At 31.9% G+C, this 25,463-nt stretch overlaps 2 protein-coding genes across 3 annotated transcripts in view; one reads left to right on the top strand and one right to left on the bottom strand.

Annotated features, from left to right (window-relative positions):
• Nucleotides 1-25,463, bottom strand: part of LOC111426876 (Ataxin 1) — a 54,507-nt gene that overhangs the window by 28,577 nt on the left and 467 nt on the right. Inside the window, exons 3-6 of one of the 2 annotated variants that reach the window (XM_071196292.1) lie at nucleotides 14,937-15,070; nucleotides 9,619-9,896; nucleotides 9,266-9,541; nucleotides 8,636-9,188 (exon numbers count right to left, since the gene is read on the bottom strand). The gene's annotated coding sequence lies outside the window, so the exon portion shown is untranslated. Of the gene's footprint in view, nucleotides 1-8,635; nucleotides 9,189-9,265; nucleotides 9,542-9,618; nucleotides 9,897-9,972; nucleotides 10,060-14,936; nucleotides 15,071-25,463 lie in introns of those variants that run through there. The other variant, XM_071196295.1, reaches the window with a different exon arrangement.
• Nucleotides 17,776-24,579, top strand: LOC139429758 (putative autophagy-related protein 11). The gene is made up of 2 exons (XM_071195842.1): nucleotides 17,776-22,437; nucleotides 24,409-24,579. The coding sequence occupies exons 1-2, from the start codon at nucleotides 17,776-17,778 to the stop codon at nucleotides 24,577-24,579; spliced, it is 4,833 nt and encodes a 1,610-aa protein (XP_071051943.1).

Raw genomic sequence — 25,463 nt, forward strand, 5'->3', positions numbered from 1 at the left:
CAGGTGTGCAAACTCTGAATGAAGTTGAACAAATTCTTCAATCGGTAGAACGCGGTCCATCTACCAGTACAAGAAGACTTTCTCCTCGTCTTGGGGTTCTTTTCATTAACTCTTGCTCTTTTCATTAACATCATAATCAAGTATAGTTTGTATTTAAAAAAATACAACTTTGTGTTGTATCTCAAAAATCATCAAATATTTTTAAAATTTTTCAACGGCAGTATATTCAACTTAAAAAAGTGTCTTAAGAACGTATCAACCCCATTTCTCTAATTTTAAAAATAAACGAAATATGAGCATTTTTTGAAATCAAGAAAATTTGACTTTTTGGCTATAACTTAAAAACAAAAAAAGATGGAGGTTTGGTGTTTGCGGGATTAGGGTAGTCTCGAAAAAAGAGACCGGGACATGGCACCTACTTTTTTCGTATCTCTTATAGTTTCTGAGATAGCCTATAATAACACCCAAATTTGCCCACCTATACATATTTAAATAAATTAGTTTATGCATTAACTGGCTGTATCTCAGTTACCTTTGAGAATTGAGCATATGTTTTAGGAACTTTTTTCCTTAAAATGAACAAATCTATAACATATTAACGTATGTACCATTCCTCATTAAACACCCTATATAATAAATTCGAAATAACTGCAAAAACATTTAGCATGACTATTTCGCGCAAAAAACACAATACATTACAGTTTCCAGAGAACTAAGAAAATGTAAGCAAGCCATATAAAATCAGTACGCAACATGTAATGAGTTTCAAATACCTGGGCGCCTGCGTAACTATCAATAGAAATTTGAAGATAAAAGTATAGACTCAAACAACTAAAGTAGCAATTATATTTGGGTTACAGATTATTGAAATGAGAACACTAAGAGCTATAACCGGATACACTTTAAACGAGAGAAAAAAAACATATGTGTTATTGAGGATATTGTTAGCGAAGAAAGGATTGAAGAGAGCATGTGGACAGAATGGCTGAAAAGAAAGCTGGATATCGCAAGATGGACCGTAATGTGGCACATATTAGTACATACAGAACAAAGTGCCAAGAAATCTATAAACATATATTATGCGTTAAAAATGAGTAAGAGTTGTAAATGAAACGATTATTGATTTCTGAAGCAGATTTATCTTTAAGAAATTTAAAATCTTTATTCTGTATTTTGATTTCAATTTTCTAATTTCATTCCAATCCTGACATCAAGTCTATAGATTTATACAGGACACTTCGGAGTCGCTGTAAGCAAGGGGCGCAACGTGGATTTGTCGTTTCGTCCCTCTCGCAAACAGATCGCAAAATTGATTATAGAAAGATTATTCAACGAAAAAATTAAAATTATTAGAGATATTGAAAACGTATTTAAAATCTCATTGGCTGATATGGAGACAATTCACCAAGAATTCCCTTGTATCAGATTTCATAAAGAAAAACAATATTTGCCACCTCTTAAAATAATAAGAAAAGAAAATTATAGAAGAAGTAACAATTTCTATTGTCACATTTTATCGGACAAAAAGTTAAAGTTCCGTCAAAGTTGACCAGCTTTATGAAGATTGGTAATCGACTGCGGAATCTCGACCGCAAGCCTCAGCTAAACTACTCGCAATCATGCATTTTTATCAAAAATAATTTGTATTAAAATGTTATTGGACAAAAAGAATAGGAAATAGGAAGCAATCTCTCGGGTCATCCCTCGGGTGTTGCAAGAGCATAAGTGATTCAGAATCGTGTAAAATCGGGTATATAATAGTTTTCCTGATAGAGAAGCATAGGTAAAAAGTGTAGGATCTTTCTTCATCCATAAGTCCAGAAAATATCTCCCACACATTTACAAACCCCTTGATTCTCAATGCATGTGCGCATTGTATTGGATCGAGAATAGATCTAAATCAAGGAAAGTTGACTACGGCGACCTGAGTACAACAAACATAACACTCAATCAGTCCATTGTAAATATATGTATATGGCTAGAGCTCCAATTGTGTTGGTGTTGTTTTTGAAGGAGTTGGCATCGGTTTTTAAAATATTTTATATGTAAAAAAAGTCCCAAATGGGGATTGTGGCAGATTGGGTTGGATTAATAACTTTGACTAACATATACAAAATAGCACTGTCAAACCGAGCTAATATACTTTTCGCGCCAAGTGAGGTACGTTAAAATCTAAAATCCCCAAATTGGTACCATGGCAGCTAATGGGTTAAGCTCTCCCTCCATATTTCTTGTTTTCCATCTTGCTTGACTTCTTGGCCAAAGTTTCTCCATCATCCCAAATGAGTATAAACCACCACTGATAGTGTCCGAATACAGAACAATTAATTTCGGCGTTATGGAGTAAAATTTTTGAGTCAGGGTCTTTAAAATATTCACGTTGCAGTGTCAGTAAACAAGTTAAAACTTGTTTATTTCGTGATCATGGACCACTGAATTGGTTTGGTATACTGCGGATGAAGTGGAAACTTCTTCCGCGCGCATGGGTTCCTCCTAATTTACAAAGGAATCCAGGTCCTTTCAGAATGGTTTCTATGTTATTTAGTTAACTAGTTTATTATTCTGTATATACTGCATAGAGCCTCCCTAGTAGATTATATAATGGTGAAGTCAAATTCAAGTATATAGAATCCATGCAAAAATTTCAGTAAGTTGAATTTAGTTATTCTGTTTCTAAAAATGACTGTTGTACAGCATCCAATTTGGAACAATTTTCAGCTGAAACGATAATATGTATGCGCATTCAATGTCAGGTTCAAATTAGTAACGATTAGATTTCTACGAACAAAGTTACTATAATTAATTGATATTTTGCGATTTGAAAAACTCAATCAGAAACTAGAATTCAAAGGTTAGCGACGTCCTTGAGACTACAATATAAACGTAGATAATTGCGAAATACGAGTTGTAAGGAAGAGAGAGATAGAGATGTGTAGTGGGCCTCGGTCGCCAACAGGTATATAATACCGCGGCCAAACAAACCCGCGCACACCGCACGGATCGGTTTATTTTTATCTGAATGAGTCCGCACTCTTCCGAGGCGTCGAGGCTCGAGCCATTCAGCGATGCTAATTGCCGCATTCCAGGCGAATCTGCCAGAAAACATTAAAAACGAAAGAAAAAAAAACAATAATAAACGAGAAGCGGTGATTTACACGTGTTTTCCCAGTTAAGCGGTCGTAAATAACAAATTTCTCTCCGTCCGACCGTAAAGTTTGAGATGAAAGTGAAAACGGCTCACTGACGTTTCATGAAACCCAGTCACCTTTTCTATTTTGAACGAGAAACCGTATTCGTTATTCATCTTAAGGGGTCACCTTCCAGAAACAACTAATGGGTGTCGTGGCGCCATCTTTTAGATGGAAGTTTTAAAGCGATATATAAGATAAATTAGATATCTTTTTTTAAACTTTTAAAATATCCCACTTTATGAGTTTTAATAATGATAATTTAATTTTCTTCAATAAAGTTTTATTAATTTTGATTAGCGGAGGTGTATGTGTGCCTTTCAAAATCTAACTATGTAGGTTAACTCGACTGAGAATTAATCGATTCGTATTTTCACTTCCACTCTATGGTTAACCTTAATTGATTTACTATAAACCAGTTTTGTACAAGGTGAATCACAGAAATTTAGAAAAATTTTGATTTAGGGCTAAATTGATTCAACAAAAACTTTATACAACAAAAAGTTTGCATACTTTATCATAATATAACACTCACTAATTATGTAAAATGAATCATTCGAAAACCACTCATTTATTGTTATAACACAAAGAAAAATACATACAATATAGAACATACGTGATTATTTCTTAGAAGCGTTACAAATGTATGAGTCATGACTCAAACGTATCTGATATAGTAGAATTTAACAAAGAGACTATTAATTGTTTCGTCTACCAGAACGGTTTTAAAGAAGGCAGCAATAAAAAGCAGGGTTAGCGCGCGCGATTGGCAGGTTTGTATTTTTTTTTATTCTTTTTTAAATGGTCGGTACGAACGATGTTGAGCAGGATGCGGTTAACCGTTTTTGCTGAGCAGTAAACGTAATCTAATGGGTCGTTTCGCAAAAGACGTTTTGTAATTAAACGACGTTAAAGAGTCTGGGGACGTAGGAGAAAACAAGCTAGCTTAGTAGCAGCAAGCAGGTCTCCCCAAACGACTATAATTACATACTAAGGATTCCTTCTAGATCTCGGTAAATCTTAATTGATCTGGCTTTCCTTCTGTTCGGCATCACACGATGACTCATCGACAATTTCTTCAATCAATTGGCTCTTTGCCTATTAAATAATGTTATACTTCTTTTTGTGGATATTGTTAAGCGTCTTAGGAAATGATTCTGTCGCTGCAAATTTTTCTTCCTACATGCACTATACGCTCTCGATGCAGGAGAGGCTTTAAATACATCACATATCCGCGCGGCATTTATAAATAGTTACGCGCACATACGTCTCAGACCATGTACGCCACTGTACGTGCTTTTAACAACACGTCGTTGCTTCGGCGCCAATGACCCTAGTAAGAAATACATTACTTATCCTGAGAAGAGAACTCCCTTCCGTAATCTATTTACGTTCAATAAACTATTTATTGATACATTATCTACACAATAGCTATTTTCGAGTGCTTACTTTTTTCTATATTTTTACACACTTTATGATTTTAATTAATCATTCTATATTTATTTTTAATAATAAAAAAACCCACAGAGAAAAATTGATTAACGAAAAAGAAATTGTTTTGTTATAAGATTGAACGGGTGTGAAGTGAGCTGCAGAATTAAACATGTGAATCATAAATTGTGTCCAACTGTAACATTTTTTAGGCATATTCACCACCATGGCCTCTATTTCTGTAACTGTATGGAAATTATCATTTCTGGCTAATTCTCTGATAATTGAGATGATTGCAAAATGATTTTGGTTGTCTAAACATAGACATAAAGAAGTAGTGGAGAGAAGATAGCCAACAATGCAGTAATATACTATAACAATAGAGGTAATCTCTGCGTTGCTTACGAATAAAAATGGTAATCCCACACTGTGTTGATACCATTGATAGGAAACATGTTATTAAAAATATTCTGGCTATCATCGACTTAAGCAAAAAAATCAATATCATTGATGTAGGATGATGAAAGCCCACATAGTTCAAGCGTAATAGCGCAAAATGTTTTATCTCACTTTATAACTTGCGACACCTATCGACTATTGCTGACTTCAATATAGTATCCGATGCCTTTTCATACTTGTAGGAACCTTATCCGAATCACTATTGCTTGGTTATATTGGTCCAATTGAAAGCATTATTTAGAATATAAAACTTATACAAAACTGAGGTTGGTCAGGACTCTTCAAAGCAAGGTCTTGTCACCTTTAAAATCTATATATTTTTCTTCTTCTTCTAATAGGACGATATCCTGGTTTTTCTACTTTTAAGCCTCCTGCGCCCCTGAAAACTTGTGAACAGGGTGTTTTAATAATAAAAAATAAGTATATTTTTCTAGGACTTTTGACCGATTCTGTATACTTAATTCTTCTTTATTGTAATAGATTAAAAAACGTGTTAGTCGGGCAGTCAGCCAAACATTCAGTACGTCGCACTGCCGCATATCTTAGCAATAGGGCCGTTAAGTATTTTTTTTATTGGCTTATTCCAAAGTTTTTTAAAATTGATTGACCCTATATTTTTCAATTTTTGATTCTAAGGCTTAATGAAGTTTGAAACTACAGGGCGCGAACTCCAAAGTACGTCACTCAGAGTTGAGCGTACGATTGGAGCGTATAAAAATCAATAAAATTCCTGGAGAGAGACAATGCTACGAATCTTATGCGCTAGAAGAAAACGGGAGCGAACGTAACGTCTGTGATTTCTTTCTTCTTACTTAAAACGTCATCTGGAATCAGGGGTGGGGAATTTTAAACTATTACATTAATTATTGCAAAAATTAAACAATTTTCGAACGTGAAAACGTTACTAATCCGTCTAATTTAATTTAGATTATCGATTTTTTTGAAAGACGGTCTTTCTAATCGATTGACCCTAACGGCCCTATTCTCACATGAGGCAGCATTTAGTCCCTATCATTGAGTTATGAAGTGTGATGCATGACAACCATTAGTGGACTAGAAGGCATTTTATACAGAATTGCACGACCCAAGAATGCGACTTTGGTAATAAGTACTAAATACGCCACCCAGAGCAAAACAATGTTAAGTCAAAAATAAGTATTATATCTCCTAAATACAATGTAGTTATGTACAAAGTATGTAGTATGTAGAAATCCAGTTCTGTAGCCTGTCTGCTCTATTTTAGCTAAGAGCAATGTGTAGCTTTTGCACGCCAACACGTGCACGCATTCCCATACTGTCCATAACAAGAACGAATTATTTAAAATATCATTCATAACTCAAGAGAAGAATAAACGCGATATTACACACAGCCTTTAAGTGTGCTCAGTGAGTATTAAGGAGGTGGATTCATTGTTTTGCGCCAAAAATGTCAACCACTATTTTGACACTATTATTTTCCACCAACTGAAGAATATTATTGCAGTGACAGTACATTTGAGAATATAGAAGAAACTGTAGATGAAGAACAAGAGCATTCAAGAGCTAATTTCAAGTAGCAGAAATTGAGAAATGAAGGCCTAAAATAACATAAATTGGTAAGAAGTGAAGGTCAGAGGTATAGAAAGATGAAGACAAAAGGATAATTCTAAAATGAAAGGATTTACTAATTCTAAAATGAATGTTCAGAAAACAAGTATGTTAAAGGTACTTTTGCAAATACTGCCTATTTTCCAAATGCTTATTAAATTTACATTAGAATTGTGTTAGTCTGGTAAAGTAGTCGAACATAACACAAGAGGAAAGCAGCAAAGTATTATACATTTTCAGTTTGGCTCCCTCAAATATGTCTTTTAACTTAAATATTTTTATACGTGCCTCACACCTGTTTGCAGCTTGTATTCTTTCTTGTATTCGTGATGTTATGTTACTGTCACAAGTAAACTGTTATTTTTACATTTGGAAATAAAATCTTTAACATAAAACTAAAAATGTTAGATATCATAATCTTTTAAAAATATTTGACTAATTTCTCTGATGATGGCCAAGTGCCGAAACTAGTTAGACAAGATAATCAAATAAAAGACCAGTATAAGTACATCAATGTCTGTAAAATTAATCTCCTTAATTAATAAATAGTAAACTTTTATTTGTTAATCGGCTCATAAATAACATCATATTTAATAAATACGTGTTCATATTAAAGTATATAGTACGATAGTAGAATGCATCTTCAACATTTCGATAACAAATAGAGTACATAAAAGAGCAAGAATAAGGTTTATTGAAACTGAAAGAATCGACCTTTTAGTGTGAATCACCATAAACTGATTCATTTCGGTTAATTTCGCTTATTGTTATATGACCACTTTAACACTTGATGCTTTTAAAGAAAATAGTATGCAATATTAAAACTTGTGGTGAAATTAGTTCGGGAAATACAAAAAGCGCATGTTTGAGACTTCCATTTGATGTCTTAAACCCTTATAACAAGAAAAAACACAAATATAAATGTAAATGTACAATCGTTGGAAAAAATGCAGTGTTGTTGATAAAGTACAGTGCACATTAATTTTTTATTAAGAAATAAGAGTTTTAAGGAAATTAAAATAAACATAAAAGATAAGGAAACCCGATGATTAACACATCATTTACATGTTCCGCATACTTTCTACGCGAAAACATTTTTGAAGCTCCTCCTGGTCATGTAATGCGCAATTAATTCCTTTCACTCTACGTTAAGAGGGATCATCAAGTATAAACAGACGCCGAGCGGCGTTGTCGTTGATTTTTTTCCACATTTTCAAAAACGATGCGTCTATCAGTCGCAGACGAACGGTCTCTTCTACAAACTGCAGATAACCGCAAAAATAAACAGTGTTATCAGTCGGTTTAGTGACGAGATCGCTCGAAATGGGTTTCATAAATATTCACGTTTGATAAATCATAGGAAATTTGAATAAAAAAATAAAATTGTAATGTTAATAAAGTTTGTATCAAAAACTGCCAGATAGCAAAAAAGTAAGCAACAATAAAAATTTCGTATTCAATTGTAAATTGAGTATAAGAATAGTAACGGTATGTTAAAATCGTCGAGGCTATTGTAAAATTAAACGAAAACGGTCTGAACGGATGCTGAATATCGTTTATTTATACACAGGAAAGCGCGTTCGACTTTTACTTTCAAATAACAAAGAGAGACGTGCTCTAAGAGATCGACATCGCAAGATAGATAAATTTGTTATCCGGATGTTTGTTTATTTAATTTTTATTTTGACGCGATAGTAATGTTGAATAACAATAACGTATAATCTTTATTGAGGAAACTTAAAAACCCCCATAAATAATTGAACAAAAAAATAATTTATCTACTTAATTATAATTGAAAAATTTATTTTAGAAAATTTATCAGTTTATATCTCGGTTATTTATTTAAAAATAAAACTTTCGCATATTTTTTTCTAACGATAAGAAGTTTCCTTATCAATTTTTATACGGAATCTCGTAGTAAATTTAAACGTTTGAAATATTTACATAACAAATTTAAAAAAATAACTTACCTAATAAGAATTTTTTTGCTGTTCTAATCCAAAAGTGACAAACACAAAATATCTTCTTTGTTATAAAGTAGACATCAGGAACTTGCGTATTTTGTGAAAATATGAGGAAATCCGCTTCACTTTGCAACTTAATCACTTTGAGTAGCAATAGTAAAAAGTAGATTAAAAGAGAACCTCGCGAACCGGCATCAAAAGTTGTCGTTCTCTCAAGTTTCGTCAGTGGTTCTACCTACTGCACTACTACGCTACTAAAATACTACTACAACTTTACTCCAGTAGTAGTGGAATGCGATGTAGCGGTGTGGTGGGAGAGGGACGTGCTGAGTTTACTACGTCCGCAGCGACGACGACGACGTTTTCTGCTGCTGCTACTGCCCGCGACCGTCCGTCGCTGGACCGGCTGAGCGAGACAATTGTATGTTTTAGAGAAGGACAAAATAAGACTTTGTACGCTAACTCCCGGTCGACGAGCGAAGAGCGACGAGCCTCTTTTACGATACATGATGGTGTATATGTGGTGGTGCTTTCAACGGAAAGTGCAAGCAAGCGAAACCTACAATATAAAAGCAAGAGTTTACTTAAACATTGTCTATTAATTTTACTGAAGAACATTTTTTTAAAACAACTTACATAACGTTCTAAACTTCTTAATTCTTTTAAAACATTCTTCTAATATCATGAAATTTCTTTCTAGGTTGAAGGAGATAAAAATCCATCGTTGAAATAAGAACCTTTAACATTTTTCTTTTTGATAACATCACCACACATAACAAAATTCTAATTTGACAAATGACATATTTTAATAACCTCAATGTCAAAAAGATGGCACTACTTCAAATGATCAAGATATTTGAATTTTAATTCAACAAACACCTCCATTAATCATAAATTATCATTAAACGAAACCTGCAATATAAAAGCAAAAGTTTACTTAAAAATTTTCCATTAATTTTACTGAAAAAATTTTTTTTAATACAACTTACATAACGTTCTAAACTTCTTAATTCTTTTAAAATTTTCTTCTAATACCAAGAAATTTCTTCTTTCTAGATTAAAGGTGACAAAATCCATCGATAAAATAAGAACTTTTAACATTTTTCTTTTTGATAATATCACCACAACATAACAAAAATTCTAATTTGACAGATGACATATTTTAATAACCTTAATGTCAAAAAGATGACTACTCCAAATGAGCGGGATATTTGAATTTTAATTCAACAAACACCTCCATTAATCATAAATTATCATTAAACGAAACCTACAATGTAAAAGCAAAAGTTTACTTAAAAATTTTCCATTAATTTTACCGAAGAAAATTTTTTAAAACAACTGACATAACGTTCTAAACTTCTTAATTTTTTTAAAACTTTCTTCTAATACTATGAAATTTCTTCTTTTTAGATTGAAGGAGACAAAAATCAATCCATAAAGTAAGAACTTTTAACATTTTCCTTTTTGATAATATCACCACAACATAACAATAAAAATTCTAATTTGACAGATGACATATTTTAATAACCTTAATGTCAAAGAGATGGCACTACTTCAATTGAGCGGGATATTTGAATTTTAATTCCACAAACACCACTAATAATTAAATAATTACAGATTATCGTTAAATTATTAATAAAACCATCAAATTTTTTTATAAACAAGTTAATTTTGGATAATTCATTTTAGTTTTCGTTTTTTGGAGGACTTGGTTGGAAATTTCCACATTGTTAAATAACAAATCCGGTATAAGATCCATTTCTTAGAAGCTTAGTATTATTGTTAAAGAAGGAAATTTCCTAAATTATCAACAAAACTTTCATATTAAAGAGATGGCACCACTTCAAATGTGCGGGATATTTGAATTTTAATTCAACAAACACCTCTATTAATCATAAATTAACATTAAATTAATAATAAAACAGTCTAATTATTAATAAACGAATCAATTTTGGAAAGTCCATTTCACTTTTTGAGAAACAAACGGTTGAAATTTTTGTTTCATCGATTAATCTATATTTAAATTTCGTTTCTTAGAGAATTTCGTTGGAAATTTCCATCATTGTTAATAACAGTGTCAATTAAATTAACTCGATTTCGTAAACGACTTTCAGTGATGATTTATGCGGTTAACGATTAGCTTTAAAAGTCGGCATAAAATTCGTTTCTTAGAAGCTTGGAATTAGTATTAAAGGAGAAAATTTCCTAAATTATTAACAAAACTGTTTACTTTTCGATAAGCAAACTATTTTAGGGGATATACATATATTTTTTAGATTTTTAGTAGATCTTAACAAGATTAAAACCTAACATTGTTATTAAAATGTTTATTAATCAGAAAAGAATTGCAGCAAAAATTATCTTCTTCTTCTTTATCATTTCCCCTAGATGTGAACTTCTAAAACTACGTTTGTTTCTTGGCATATACTTCACTCTCCTTCGTTTTCCAACTATTCCCATTTCCAACACTCTTCTGGGAATTCTCTCCAGCGATATTTATTCTAAATCGTCTCTTATAGTTTTGTTTCTAATTAGATCCATTCTTGTTTATTTTTGATTTGTGTTTATCCCTCATCGGTCATGTTTCAGCTTCATATGTGAGGATCGGTTTATATATAGTTTTATAAATTCTTAATTTTGTATTTGTTCTTACTTCCTTCTTACCCACAATTGTGTTATTCATTTGGTAATATGCATTACTTGCTTTTTGTATGCTATTTTGTATTTCTCTATCTATTGTTCCATTCTCAGTAAAAATGGCACAAAAATTATCAATTATGATTAATATAGAAATCTGTGCTTTTTGGCAAGTTGAAAATCTGTACATAAAGATAGCTTGAAATATCTAATACTTATGCTGCACTCCACAACAACATTCCTTGTAACTAATCCAAGATCTGGCATATCAACAACAACCATCAATAAGCTGCATATGGAATTCCGCATCAGAGCATTGTACGGTTGTAGTATACATTACCTATAATGCTCTGATGCGGAAGATATCGAACATCCTGTATGCTCAAAAGATGTATGGTCAAAATATCCATAAAACAATTTTGATTAAATATCAGTACATTGCTGTTATAAGTTATAATTTTATTCAACATAAATTTCATTAATGAAACATCTAAATGTTTATCTATTTTTTTTAATTATATTACCAAATATCAATCAATCACAAAACTGTACACATAAATGTAATGATTATAAAATAACGTGTGCAAATAACATTTAAAATTAACCTTACTTAGATAACAAAAATAACCTTTCTGTATTCGCTTTTTTTTTAAACAACCATAAAGATAACAAATGATACAATTGTCCGCATATCGTGCAAATTATGAATAAAGATTATTTCAAAATAATCCAACAATTTACAATAAAACATATTATGTTAGGTTAGGTTGATTTATGTGCGCAAGATATAAATATTTCCCCAAAAAAAAATCTTGCGTAACATCAAAGTTAACCAAAACGAACTTATCATTTTCACAGCACAGACAAACTGTAAATATTTTCGTTTCAAAACGTCAAATTTATCATAAGTGGTACCTACACACTCATTACCGTTCCAAGTTTCTTTTTCGGGTTTTCCACGAAAACCACGCGATTTTTACAACGTTAACGTAAACAATGGGAAAAGCATGTTTGCGGCCAACGAAAATAAACCGATGAAAACGATTTTTTACTATTTTTAAACATTCGCGATGGAAAAAGAAGAAGAATAGTATACATACTAAATATGTGAGACGAAAAACGAATGTGTACGATTACGTAAACGTGAAAAGATAAACTACCCACTACACCATAATAATTATTGAGTTCGCGTCGATTTCAAAATCTTTTGCCGATTCCTACGAATATATAAATTGTGCCTACACGGCACGTTTTCAATGGCATTAATATGTCGGTGTGTATAAAAAAGAAAAAGGAAAAAGGAAGGTGCATGACACGCAGCACTCGGCTTTATTATAGTTGCGACATCTAAGTCTTGTGCTAATGTAAATTTCTACGAGCCAAGCCCGAGTTAGATCTTATATAAACTGAAAACAACTTTAAGCTGAATAATGTTTAAGATATAGGGAATTAAACTATTACTAGTGTGAATTAGTTCTTTATTTACGCTGTTTGTATCTAACCTGCGTTAACCACTTATTTAGAGTTCATAGACAAGATGTAGGTAAGTAACATTTATGTATGCGCAAGGTGAGTGAATTAAGTGGCCGATTATTTATTAGTTAATTGGGTGAATAAATTGTGGAAAATATATGTTGTGTAACATATGCTTAATAATACCAGCTGAATGAATACTTTACATTACTATACTGAGTGTTTCACTTAAAACTCCCAGGTTAAGTATTTCTATAATGGGTTGAAATATTTTAGATACAGGAAATATATATATATACAGGATATTTAGTTACTGAAATTTTCTCTTACAGGTCTTAAGAACAGACAAAATTTCGAAACAGACGACAACTTTGAAGAAACATGATTTTAATTTTAAATGATTTCAATGACAAATAACAATATTTAAGAACTGAAGTCCATTCAGTCCAGAGGTTACTTACAGATTACTATTTAATTAAAAGGAGAAAAAAAGAATCCACAAAAAATGATAACACTTTGTAGCATAACAATAACACTTTTAAAAAGAATGAAATCAACTGAAGAGGCTATCAAAAAGAAAACATTAAATTTTTGGGTGGGGTTCCTTGAATGTTGGAAGGAGGTTCACCGTCAAATAATGAACTTGAGTCTTTTGGGTGGTGCATTGTACAATGGGTCCCGACAACGGGGGGCCACTCGAGAGGAACAATCGACTTCGCTACACTACACTGGACGTGTTTAAGCCTGCTGAATACATTATCTGTTCTCAGCAACAGGTAGAAGAAAAGTTAGGAAACCAAATACTATGTGTACACATAAAATCTTTAAAAAAAAATAAATAAAATACAATTAAAATATATTACGCGTAACTTATAATAAAATATAAATTTTGTGTTGAATTCTAATTAAAATAATTTTCCTTTCAAAAAATAGTGACCATTCCATTCTTGTAAAAAAGAATTTCTTGATTTTTATGTTCAGCCCCTAAAACGCGCCTGGCATCTATTGTCAACGTGGTCTTTCGTTTCGAGAATAGCCGTTCTAGGCTTAAACAATGCAACAAAAGGGCGAAATAATTGTAGCCGTCGCACTGGCGCCAACGGCAGCTCGGGCTTTGGAAAATATTCCCATGGCGCGTATGCACATAAATTTCACTTTTCTGGAACTTCTTTATTCCAGGATCTTAACTCGTACGGAAGAAGTCATTTCAGTTCCCGAGGCCCCAATTATCTGTAATCGGCACGGTACGATCGCCCCAATCGAGACTTCAGGAATGCCGCGTGTTCCTCCGTGCTCGTTAATTTTGGAGTCATTCTTCTTGGAAACAGTTCGGGTACCTGGGATTTTTTCACTCACCGTAATAAAAATAAAATATTTGTGGGTGTGGATATATGGATATGTGGGAGAGATTTTTAAATCGGTTAAAACTATCTGGACAAAACTTTAAAACTCATGAATAATAACCACAAATATTAATAAATTAATGGTAAATAAAATAAATTGGTGTTGTCAATTGTAATTTTTTTTTTGGTCATTCAATTTTATCTCTATTGGAAATTATGATGTAGTTTAATAAATTCTAAATATAAATAATACAACATAAATTCACGAAAAGATAGTATCACATCTTTGTTATGACAGGTTTATTTTTAATACTCAATTTGCTTAAATGAGTCACTACGTCTAAATCTCTTTGAGTGTTTGCCGAGTAAATACAACTAATTGTAAAATAAACTAAAAGTTCCTGGGTGGGTTTCATTAATTTATGATTGAGAAACAAATTTTTAGTTCTAGAAACCGCTCTTATTCGTACCACAACTAAACCTGGTGACGATGTTTCGTGAAACTATCATCAGGTTTATTTTTTGTTATGGACGCCATATTTGATTTTCACACCAAAAAATAGGATAATTAATTCTGATTTCAATGATATGTCACACAATGTATTTCATTTAAAAAAACATTGAATTATTCAAAAAAAAAAGAATAAACCTGATGATAGTTTCACGAAAACGAAACGTCGGAGAAAATTTCTAGTTATGTCATGACATTTTTCATAAAAAGTTGCCTTAAGAATGTTTCCTCAGATTCATGAAAAAACGAAAAATAAAGAAGTTGTAGGCAAAAAACGAAAAGGTCATTTTTTTGTTTTTCGGTCACATTTTAAAAACTAAAACGGCTAGATCCAAAAACTTACTTGAAAAGTGATGAGCTCTAAGATACGCAACTTTGCCCCCATTTAACCATTTCTGTATCTCTTATGGTTTCTGAGATCCCAATGGTGGGGGTCGAATTTGAATTACCTGTAGATTATTGCTCAAAAACCAAAATCTGTGAATGATAATGATATTATTAAAAGTTATTCATAGTAAATCACAAAAACATAATTCACTAACTTAAAATTTATTTATAACTATTTCTCATTTTTGCTTAAAAATTAACTTCTCAAATATATAGCGGTTTGGTTTGCGTTGCGATTTGGGTTGGGTTATTGTTTGGGTTCCGTTTTGGGTAGACTTTAGGTTTGGATTGAAGTTTGGGTTGGGTTGCGGTTTGGGATGATTTCCAATTTGGGTTGGATCGTGGTTTGGGTTGCGATTTGGGTTGGGTTGCGGTTTGGAATGGGTTGCGATTTGGGTTAGGTTACGGTTTGTGTTCGGTTATGGCTTGGGTTGGATTGCGGTTTGGATTGGGATACGACTTGGGTTGGATTGTATTGCCGTTTGGGTGAGTTGCGATTTGGGTTGCAAATAGGATTTGCGAAATGTAATAGTTCATGATGCCAACAAGTTGGCGGACTCTTAGGCACTAAATAGAATATATTATAAATAAATTGCCAGACTCCAAGATATAGAATAAAAGGCCCACGATTCAACTACGTATACTGCCAAGAAGTTTTTAGACCTACAAGTTATGTTACCGACAAGTTGACAGACCTACGATGAAGAATAGGAATTTCTAGATGTAACAGTTCATTTCGGCAATAAGATGACAGATTGGGTGATGATGAACAGAACTTTCAAAACATAATAATTTATGCTATCAAGAAGTTGCCAGATATTGCGATAATGATAAGAAGTTTCAAGATATAATAATTCATATTTCAATGAAGTACAAGCACACTTCACTATGATAAATAAGATTATAAGTTATAGCTCATGTTGCTAACAAGTTGGCACTTACGATGAAAAATAGAAATCTCGGATATGGCAAGTTAACCCACGAGCTAATTGCATTTTCTTGCATTATCTCTTTTGCTTGTGTTTTAAATTATTTTATCAGCTTAAGTCAAGTAGTTGATTTCCTGTCCTTATTCGCAGCAAAAGTTATATTGAACTCATCTGGACTATTTAACTATGATCATCTCATTCCTTTCTATTCTCACTTTCCTCCTCGTAGTTGCCACTCGAGAAATAAAACTGGTGCTGTGCTTAAAATTCGTTCTGCTCTCATGTTGATAGTTGATCAACAGCCGTTTGATTGAAACGTTTCTTGCATTTATCTTTCTTTTCCAAGCGCAGTAAATACCAAAATGGCGAATGGGCCATTGCTTCGGTTGCACATAAATAGGCTACAAAGAATTTGGTTTGGTAAGCAACCTTATAAACATTACTCAAGAATATATGTTGTTGTCGAACAGGGGTGGTTCTCCAGTTTTTCTAATAGTTTGATCATTAGATGATAACGGATTTCGTCTGCTCCATCACGATTTTCTTTGTCCATCTTATTAGTTTAATTAAAGTGAAAAGACAGCGTTTTTAAAGAATTTCAAATTATAACATAAATGTGTAATCCAATAATACTTTGATAATTTGTAAAATATGTTTTAAATAAAAAATTGATAGAATTAAATCACAAAATTATTTATTTCTATACTTTAAAAAAACAATTTAAAACTGTATCTGTTTTTGTGTCTTTTGTCTTGTAATACTATTATTGTTTACACGGGTTTTGTACGGCGGATGGAGCGGATAATAATGAAGTTAATTGGACATTGTCTGTTGAATTAATCCGCCCCCGGTCCGGTTTATCCGATCGCCGTTGCAAACTTCAACAACTCACGTTGTTAGCCGTCCATTTGTGTGTCCTCTGCTGTGACCGTGCAAAATGACTCACCGGAGTCAACCAATTAGGATAACTTCTACTATACTACTACGATTCACATCGTAATTATTGTACAATATAATAGTAAGTACGTACGATGCGTATTTAACTTAATCGACGAACCGTTTCCGTTTTGGTTCGACGAATAACATTTCCAACTATTCATTTTTTTTTAAACAATGAAAACAAAAGATGCGAATATATATGTATGTCAAAAATGAGTAAAGTGCATCATCAGTTTTTGCGATTTCCAGGAAAAAAAATAAAAAAGAAAGCAAACAAAAACTTAACAAAGGCTCGAAAAGCACTTAATTCTTGCGGTAGGATCCGAACAAAAGGTTCAGAGACAAGTGAATAGTCGGTCATTTGGGCAAAGGGACGGGGAGCTCTGTTCGGCCTTTTTTTTGAATAAGATCCTTTTTAAAGTGCCATAAATGACGGTGGTTCTAAGGACCTGTTACATCCCAAAACTTAACCTTTTATAACTAACCGGCTAAGAAATAAAAATAGAAACATTTGGATGTATTTAAATGTTTGGTGAAAAGAAATGTTATAAGGATTAATATGGAGTAAATATTCTAGGAATTTTTTTTGATGTAATTTATTTTAAATGAAATAAGTATTCCCAGAAAAATACTAGGTAGCGGGAATTCGTTTAACTCACGATGTGATGATGACATCATTTTTTTTTTTTGGTTCAGTGCAGAAATGACTAATCTAATACATATAAATATTCCTTAATTAATTTTTGTAACCATCAAGTAAATAATAAAAATAAATTATCACATTTTGATTATATGTACAAATACTACTTACATATATTTGTAGATAAGTTTTTATCAAACAAAGGTTTCTAACTAAACAAATTTATGGAGTATTAGATATCAGTTCATCATTATAGTGAAACAAACGATGGTTGACAACAAAATACTATGGAACAACTAACAAGTGCCGAAGCGCACATTTATTTAAATAACCATTATGAACTATCAGGTGATAACGATTACAACAAAAGTTCCAGCGGCAGCAGTGGTGAAAGTGATCTAGATGAAGAATACTATAAGAACAAACCACCCCCAGAAAGAACCGAAGAACTAATAGCCAATTCCGTTCGCGTACAACCAATAAAATTATCATTACACGTTGAATCAAGGGATAGCAGTAGCGATGAAGAATTCGCAATTAATACACACTTATTAAAGAAAAATAGTATTCGTGTAAATGGTTCGATGTTAAATAATGGGAATAAGGAAGAAATCAAAAAAGAAATCGAAAAAGAAATTGCAAAAAAAGTTAAAAAAAATAAAAAATGTGTAAAAAATGATGTTGGAGTGCTACAAAGTTATGAAGAAACAAAATTGACCAAAAAATCTAAGAGGGGAAAACGAGGAAGGGGTAAAAATAAACAAGTTAGTACTAACAACGATGAAACAAAAGATGTTAAGACGAATAACAAAGTTAAGAAGAAAAATAAGAATAAGATTGAAGATGTGAAAATGAAAAAGGGTCAAGAAAATAATCATGACGAAAACAAAGAAATCTTAGAAAAACATGAAACGATAATATCAAGTGTTAATACAGTTATTTCATGTCTGAAGGAAGAACCGAAATGTGATAACGAAATGCATGAAGATAACACATTTACATCTTCTATAAAAGGTGAAGATAAAGTTAAAATGAAGAATTCTAAAGAAGAAGAGGAGAAATATCTTGTAGATGCAACGGCCGATGAAGATGTTACTGATAGTTTAAACGTTAACTCTCCAGAAAACGAGAAAGATTTAAATGATAATGAAAAAATTGAGAATGAAAAGGATTTCAATTCATTTTTAAGTGAGGAACCCAAATCAACTGATAAAAAACATGACTTAATTGAAGGACCCAAATATTTCATTAACACTCAAAACGATAACTCATTTACTTTATCTGTAAAAGTTGAAGATGAAGTTAAAATGGAGGATATTAAAGATGAAAACGAAGATCTTGTAGATGCAACGGAAAATGCTGATAATGTGCAAAAATCAAGTTCAAAAGCCTCAAAAATGTCAAAAAGGAAAAGAAGTAGAAGCAAATTCAAAAATGTTGATCGTAAGCTAACTCTTAAATATTCAGATAACGAGAAAGTCTTAAATGATAATGAAAAAATTGAGAATGAAAAGGATTTCAATTCATTTTTCGGTGAAGAATCTAAATCTAATGACTTAATTGAACAACCCAAAGATTTCATTAACACTCAAAAAGATAACTCATTGACTTCATCTGTAAAAATTGAAGATGAAGTTGAAATGGAAAAAGTTGAAATTGAGAATGAAAAAGATTTCAATTCATTTTTAAGTGAAGAACCCGAATCTAATGGTAAAAAACATGACTTAATTGAAGAACCCAAAGATTTCATTAAAACTCAAAACGATAACTCGTTTATGTCATCTGTAAATGTTGAAGATGAGGTTGAAATGGAGGATGTCAAAAATGAAAGCGAAGATCTCATAGATGCAACGGGGAATGACGATAACGGGCAAAAATCAAGTTCAAAAGCCTCAAAAATGTCGAAAAGGAAAAGAAGTAGAAGCAAATTCAAAAATGTTACTCGTAAGCTAACTGTTAAATCTTCAGAAAACGAGAAAGTCTTAAATGATAATGAAGAAATTGAGAATGAAAAAGATTTCAATTCATTTTTAAGTAAAGAACCCAAATTTAATGATAAAAACCATGATTTAATTGAAAACCCCAAAGATTTCATTAAAACTCAAAACGATAACTCATTTACTTCATCTGTAAAAGTTGAAAACAAAGAAAATGTAACTCGTAATTTAATTGTTGAAATTTCAGAAAACGAGAGACTCTTAAATGATAATCAAGAGATTGAGAATCAGGAAGAAGACTTCAATCCATATGTAAATAATGTAGGCAATTTACCATTCCACCCGTCATGGATAAATTTCTTTAAAAATAACTTGGTAAATATTGTTAATGCTGAAGATTTTAACACATGTAGGTCACCTTTAAAATCTAAGGAGGAAGTTGAAGTAGAGAATTTTGAACATGAAGGCGAAGAATATCTTGTAGATGCGACGGAAAAAGATGGCAATGTGCAAAAATCAAGTTCAAAAACCGCTAAAATGTCAAAAAGAAAAAAAAGTAGAAGCAAATTCAAAAATGTTACTCGTACGCTAACTGTTAAATCTTTAGTAAACGAGAAAGTCTTAAATGATAATGAAGAAATTGAGAATGCAAAAGTTTTCAATTCATTTTTAAGTGAACAACCCAAAGATTTCATTAAAACTCAAAACGATAATTCATTTACTTCATCTGTAAAAGTTGAAGATGAAGTTGAAATGGAGGATGTCAAAGATGAAAGCGAAGATCTCATAGATGCAACGGGGAATGCCGATAACGGGCAAAAATCAAGTTCAAAAGCCTCAAAAATGTCGAAAAGGGAAAGAAGTAGAAGCAAATTCAAAAATGTTACTCGTAAGCTAACTGTTAAATCTTCAGAAAACGAGAAAGTCTTAAATGATAATGAAGAAATTGAGAATAAAAGAGATTTCAAATCATTTTTAATTGAAGAACAAAAATCTAATGATAAAAAATATGACTTAATTGAAGAACCCAAAGATTTCATTAACACTCAAAACGATAACTCATTTACTTCATCTGTAAAAGTTGAAGATGAAGTTGAAATGGAGGATGTCAAAGATGAAAGCGAAGCTCTCATAGATGCAACTGAGAATGCTGATAACGGGCAAAAATCAAGTTCAAAAGCCTCAAAAATGTCGAAAAGGAAGAGAGGTAGAAGCAAATTCAAAAATGTTACTCGTAAGCTAACTGTTAAATCTTCAGAAAACGAGATACTCTTAAATGACAATGAAGAAATTAAGAATCAGGAAGAAGATGTCAATTCATATCTAAATGATATAGGCAATTTACCATACCACCCTTCATGGCATGATTTCTTTAAAAATAACTTGATAAATATTGTTAATGCTGAAGATTTTAACACATGTAGGTCACCTTTAAAATCTAAGGAGGAAGTTGAAGTAGAGAATTTTGAACATGAAGGCGAAGAATATCTTGTAGATGCGACGGAAAAAGATGGCAATGTGCAAAAATCAAGTTCAAAAACCGCTAAAATGTCAAAAAGAAAAAAAAGTAGAAGCAAATTCAAAAATGTTACTCGTACGCTAACTGTTAAATCTTTAGTAAACGAGAAAGTCTTAAATGATAATGAAGAAATTGAGAATGCAAAAGTTTTCAATTCATTTTTAAGTGAACAACCCAAAGATTTCATTAAAACTCAAAACGATAATTCATTTACTTCATCTGTAAAAGTTGAAGATGAAGTTGAAATGGAGGATGTCAAAGATGAAAGCGAAGATCTCATAGATGCAACGGGGAATGCCGATAACGGGCAAAAATCAAGTTCAAAAGCCTCAAAAATGTCGAAAAGGGAAAGAAGTAGAAGCAAATTCAAAAATGTTACTCGTAAGCTAACTGTTAAATCTTCAGAAAACGAGAAAGTCTTAAATGATAATGAAGAAATTGAGAATAAAAGAGATTTCAAATCATTTTTAATTGAAGAACAAAAATCTAATGATAAAAAATATGACTTAATTGAAGAACCCAAAGATTTCATTAACACTCAAAACGATAACTCATTTACTTCATCTGTAAAAGTTGAAGATGAAGTTGAAATGGAGGATGTCAAAGATGAAAGCGAAGCTCTCATAGATGCAACTGAGAATGCTGATAACGGGCAAAAATCAAGTTCAAAAGCCTCAAAAATGTCGAAAAGGAAGAGAGGTAGAAGCAAATTCAAAAATGTTACTCGCAAGCTAACTGTTAAATCTTCAGAAAACGAGATACTCTTAAATGACAATGAAGAAATTAAGAATCAGGAAGAAGATGTCAATTCATATCTAAATGATATAGGCAATTTACCATACCACCCTTCATGGCATGATTTCTTTAAAAATAACTTGATAAATATTGTTAATGCTGAAGATTTTAACACATGTAGGTCACCTTTAAAATCTAAGGAGGAAGTTGAAGTAGAGAATTTTGAACATGAAGGCGAAGAATATCTTGTAGATGCGACGGAAAAAGATGGCAATGTGCAAAAATCAAGTTCAAAAACCGCTAAAATGTCAAAAAGAAAAAAAAGTAGAAGCAAATTCAAAAATGTTACTCGTACGCTAACTGTTAAATCTTTAGTAAACGAGAAAGTCTTAAATGATAATGAAGAAATTGAGAATGAAAAAGATTTCAATTCATTTTTAAGTGAAGAACTCAAATCTAATGATAAAAAACATGACTTAATTGAAGAACCCAAAGATTTCATTAACACAAACGTAGAAAATGTAACTCGTAATTTAATTGTTGAAATTTTAGAAAACGAGAGACTCTTAAATGATAATCAAGAAATTGAGAATCAGGAAGAAGACTTCGATTCATATCTAAATAATGTAGGCAATTTACCATTCCACCCGTCATGGAATAATTTCTTTAAAAACAACTTAGACGAATGTGAAAACAAATTATTACGCTATATTATAGAAGATTCATTTGGTGAAATAGAAATTTTTTGTATTAATGCAGTAAATGTGCCGCACATTCTCTTTAGCAATGCAGATAGAAAAGAAATGTTTAAGAATAGTGTGCCTTTTTGTAACTATTCCTTTATCTCAGAACCAGACGTTCTAATGAGAATGATATTTTTTCAAGAACGCTTCTTCAGAGGACGGAAAATAATTACTAATATTTGTAAAAAAAAACAGGGTTATATCGATTTTGTGCCGAAAGGAATTTATTATCTACCATCCAGCGTGTCTTCAACATTAGCTTATATTGATGTGTCAGCAAAGAAAAGCGTTGATTGTGGATATCAAAGTATATTTCCATCAACATTTGTACCTTCTTATCAGCATCGAAGTAATAACACATATCTTAATAATCTAAAAAAACGTGTTTTAATTGCAACGGAGGCCTTTAATAATAGTTTACATTTAAACCTTTTACTCCAATATACTCCTTCTGTCACGTTTCCTCTGATTAAAATAACTCCTTATTGTAAGTTATATAAATTCGAAGTGTCTTTGGATAAAGTATCTTTGGTGTTTAAAGGTAATAAAAAATTTAAATTTTGTACAAATAAAAACTTGAACGTGAAAAGAAAAAATATATCTAAACTTAATAAAAATATATAAGTTATTTTAAAAAGTAATTGAAAATGTTTTGATTTCTGAAATACCTCTTACCTACTTATTCGGCTTTAGCCGTTTTAAGAAACGCACAGCTAAACCGGAATGTTTCTAGTTCTAAGTCTAGTAATAGTTCGGCTTTTAGTTTAATAAAAATATACAATAACCTAACGCTGAACAACAACATGTTTCCCATGCCGATGTATTTCTATCGCCTCTGTTGCCATTCTTTGGAAATAAAATCCGATTCTAGCTAATACTTTGGTTTTGGCGAACTCTATGGTGTGTTCTCCTTCGCAATGCTCTGCGACTGCAGATTGTTGGATTTTGTTTAGTCGGACATCTCTCTCATGTTCTTTGATGCGGTATTCGATGTTACATCCAGTTTGGCCAACGTAATACTTCCCGCAACTGCACAGTAGCCGGTAAACTCCTGCTCCCTTTAATGGAGTTAGTTTGTCTTTAGTTATCGGAAGAGCGTTCTGTATTTTGCTGTCCGTACCGTATCGTACCACGATATCATTCTTTTTCAGGCATCTCACAATTCGCTCTGTTACACCTGAACATAAGGAAGGCAGATAAATCCAACTGGTGCGGTATTTACCGAGCCTTCCTTCTGCTTGCGTGGTTTGGTGGCTCGTTGTATATCCCTCATCGTATACCCGTTCTTCTGCAGTACATCTTGTAGGAATCTCTTCTTTCTTTAAGTTTTCTTTGTCACATATCCTCTCTGCTCGCTGGAATAAAGCTTTAATCACGGACCTCTTCTATTGTGGGTGGTGATGAGATGAAGCCTGCAGGTACCTATTCGTATGTGTCTTCTTTCAATATCTGTCTTTCTAGTGACCAAAACATACAAGAAGGCAATTGTTTTGCAGCTTCCGTTTCCATGGTAAATTTAATCATGGAGTGGTGTGAACGAGGTGATCTAGGAATTCCTTGAGTCGCTCTTTTGCGTGTTGCCAGATCACGAACGTGATATCTACGTAGCGGAGCAGATTCGGATTTAGCTGTGCGTCTACTTTTAGTTCAATAAAAATATACAGTAATCTAGCGCTGAATATCAATTAAAACTGGAGAAGAACTAAGATAGCGCTAGTGCGAAATTAGAAGTTCAAATCCTATTTTATAGTGTAAGCTAATCAAAGATGTTTAGTTTATCTTCCTTTAAAAAACCAGAAACACTTGCTCTGAGTATACTTTGCTGATTAAGTATAACCAAAACTTATTCTGTTATTATCATTATAAAGTACATATTTGTACCGAAATGATATTATATTATTATAATTTAAAAAAAGCTAAAAGATTGTAAGTGGATTTAAAATTACAGCAAAATATAATTTAATTAAGATTAATAAATTTTTTAAGGTTAATTGTCTAATATCTTTAAATATGAGTGACCACGCTGATGATCTTCAAACTGAATTAGTACTATGTCAATTGGTTGAAGAATATTTGAAGAATCATTATGCAGATAATTGCTGCAATTATGATGAGTATAGTTTATCTGATGATGGAAGAAGTGAATTGGACGAATAATCAAGAACTTATAATGAATGGAATTCGTATAAACGGAATAACATCAGGAAAACGAATTGAAACAGTAAATATTCGAAAACTACGATATTCAAATTATTTAAATATAAGCGATTTACTTATAGAAAATAATAAATTAATAAGGGATAATAATTAATAAAAGATATGGTACCTTTAAAAATAATGCTGCATTTAATTGTAGCATGAAAACAAAAAATTTTGGGGAAGAAAACTTTATCAATACTTTGAATTCAGAAACTGAATGTGTAGTAAAAGATGATATAAAACTAAAGCAAGGTCTTGAAGAAATTATTTGTATCTATTTTAAATCAGATACAACTTCTATTCAAAATCTTGTGGAATCTATGGTTATATATTATGTAATAAATGAAAAAGAAAAGACAATTTCTGATTATAATTTCATTAAAACATCAACTATCAAGCTGGAACATCACGACACTGAGCAAGAAAATAAATCATCGGTATTAATTTCCCAATCAAATCCAGATTTTAATCAAAATCTTATTAAATCTACATCTACCTGGAATGAAGAACAAAACCTTGTACAAACTGAAGATGTAAACACCTTTCCTGGTTTTTTTTCCCATCAGAGAATCAATCTTCAATTGAAATTCTAGAAAATGATTTAAAATCACTAACAGTTTCTGATCAAGTTCTTTTTGAATCTCCAATTACTTGGAATTTCCAACGTGTACGAAATAAAGAGGAAAAGTATACTTATTTTATGATCCCATTAAAAAGTCTACTTCCAATTGTTGAAGGAAGACAGAGGAAAGAAAAGGTAGGAGAAGAATTAAGAAAAATAATTTTAAAACCAGCAATGATGGCTGTTATCATAATCTGTACTGATTGGGAGTATAGAAAAT

Source organism: Onthophagus taurus, chromosome 1, assembly GCF_036711975.1.
Source record: "Onthophagus taurus isolate NC chromosome 1, IU_Otau_3.0, whole genome shotgun sequence".
NCBI classification, from domain to species: domain Eukaryota; kingdom Metazoa; phylum Arthropoda; class Insecta; order Coleoptera; family Scarabaeidae; genus Onthophagus; species Onthophagus taurus.

Coding starts and splice junctions, on each gene's coding strand:
- LOC139429758 (XM_071195842.1), top strand. CDS start 17,776: ATGGAACAACTAACAAGTGCCGAAGCGCACATTTATTTAAATAACCAT. Junction 22,438..24,408: donor AAATTTTTTGTATTAATGCA/GTAAATGTGCCG, acceptor AAATTTTTTAAG/GTTAATTGTCTAATATCTTT.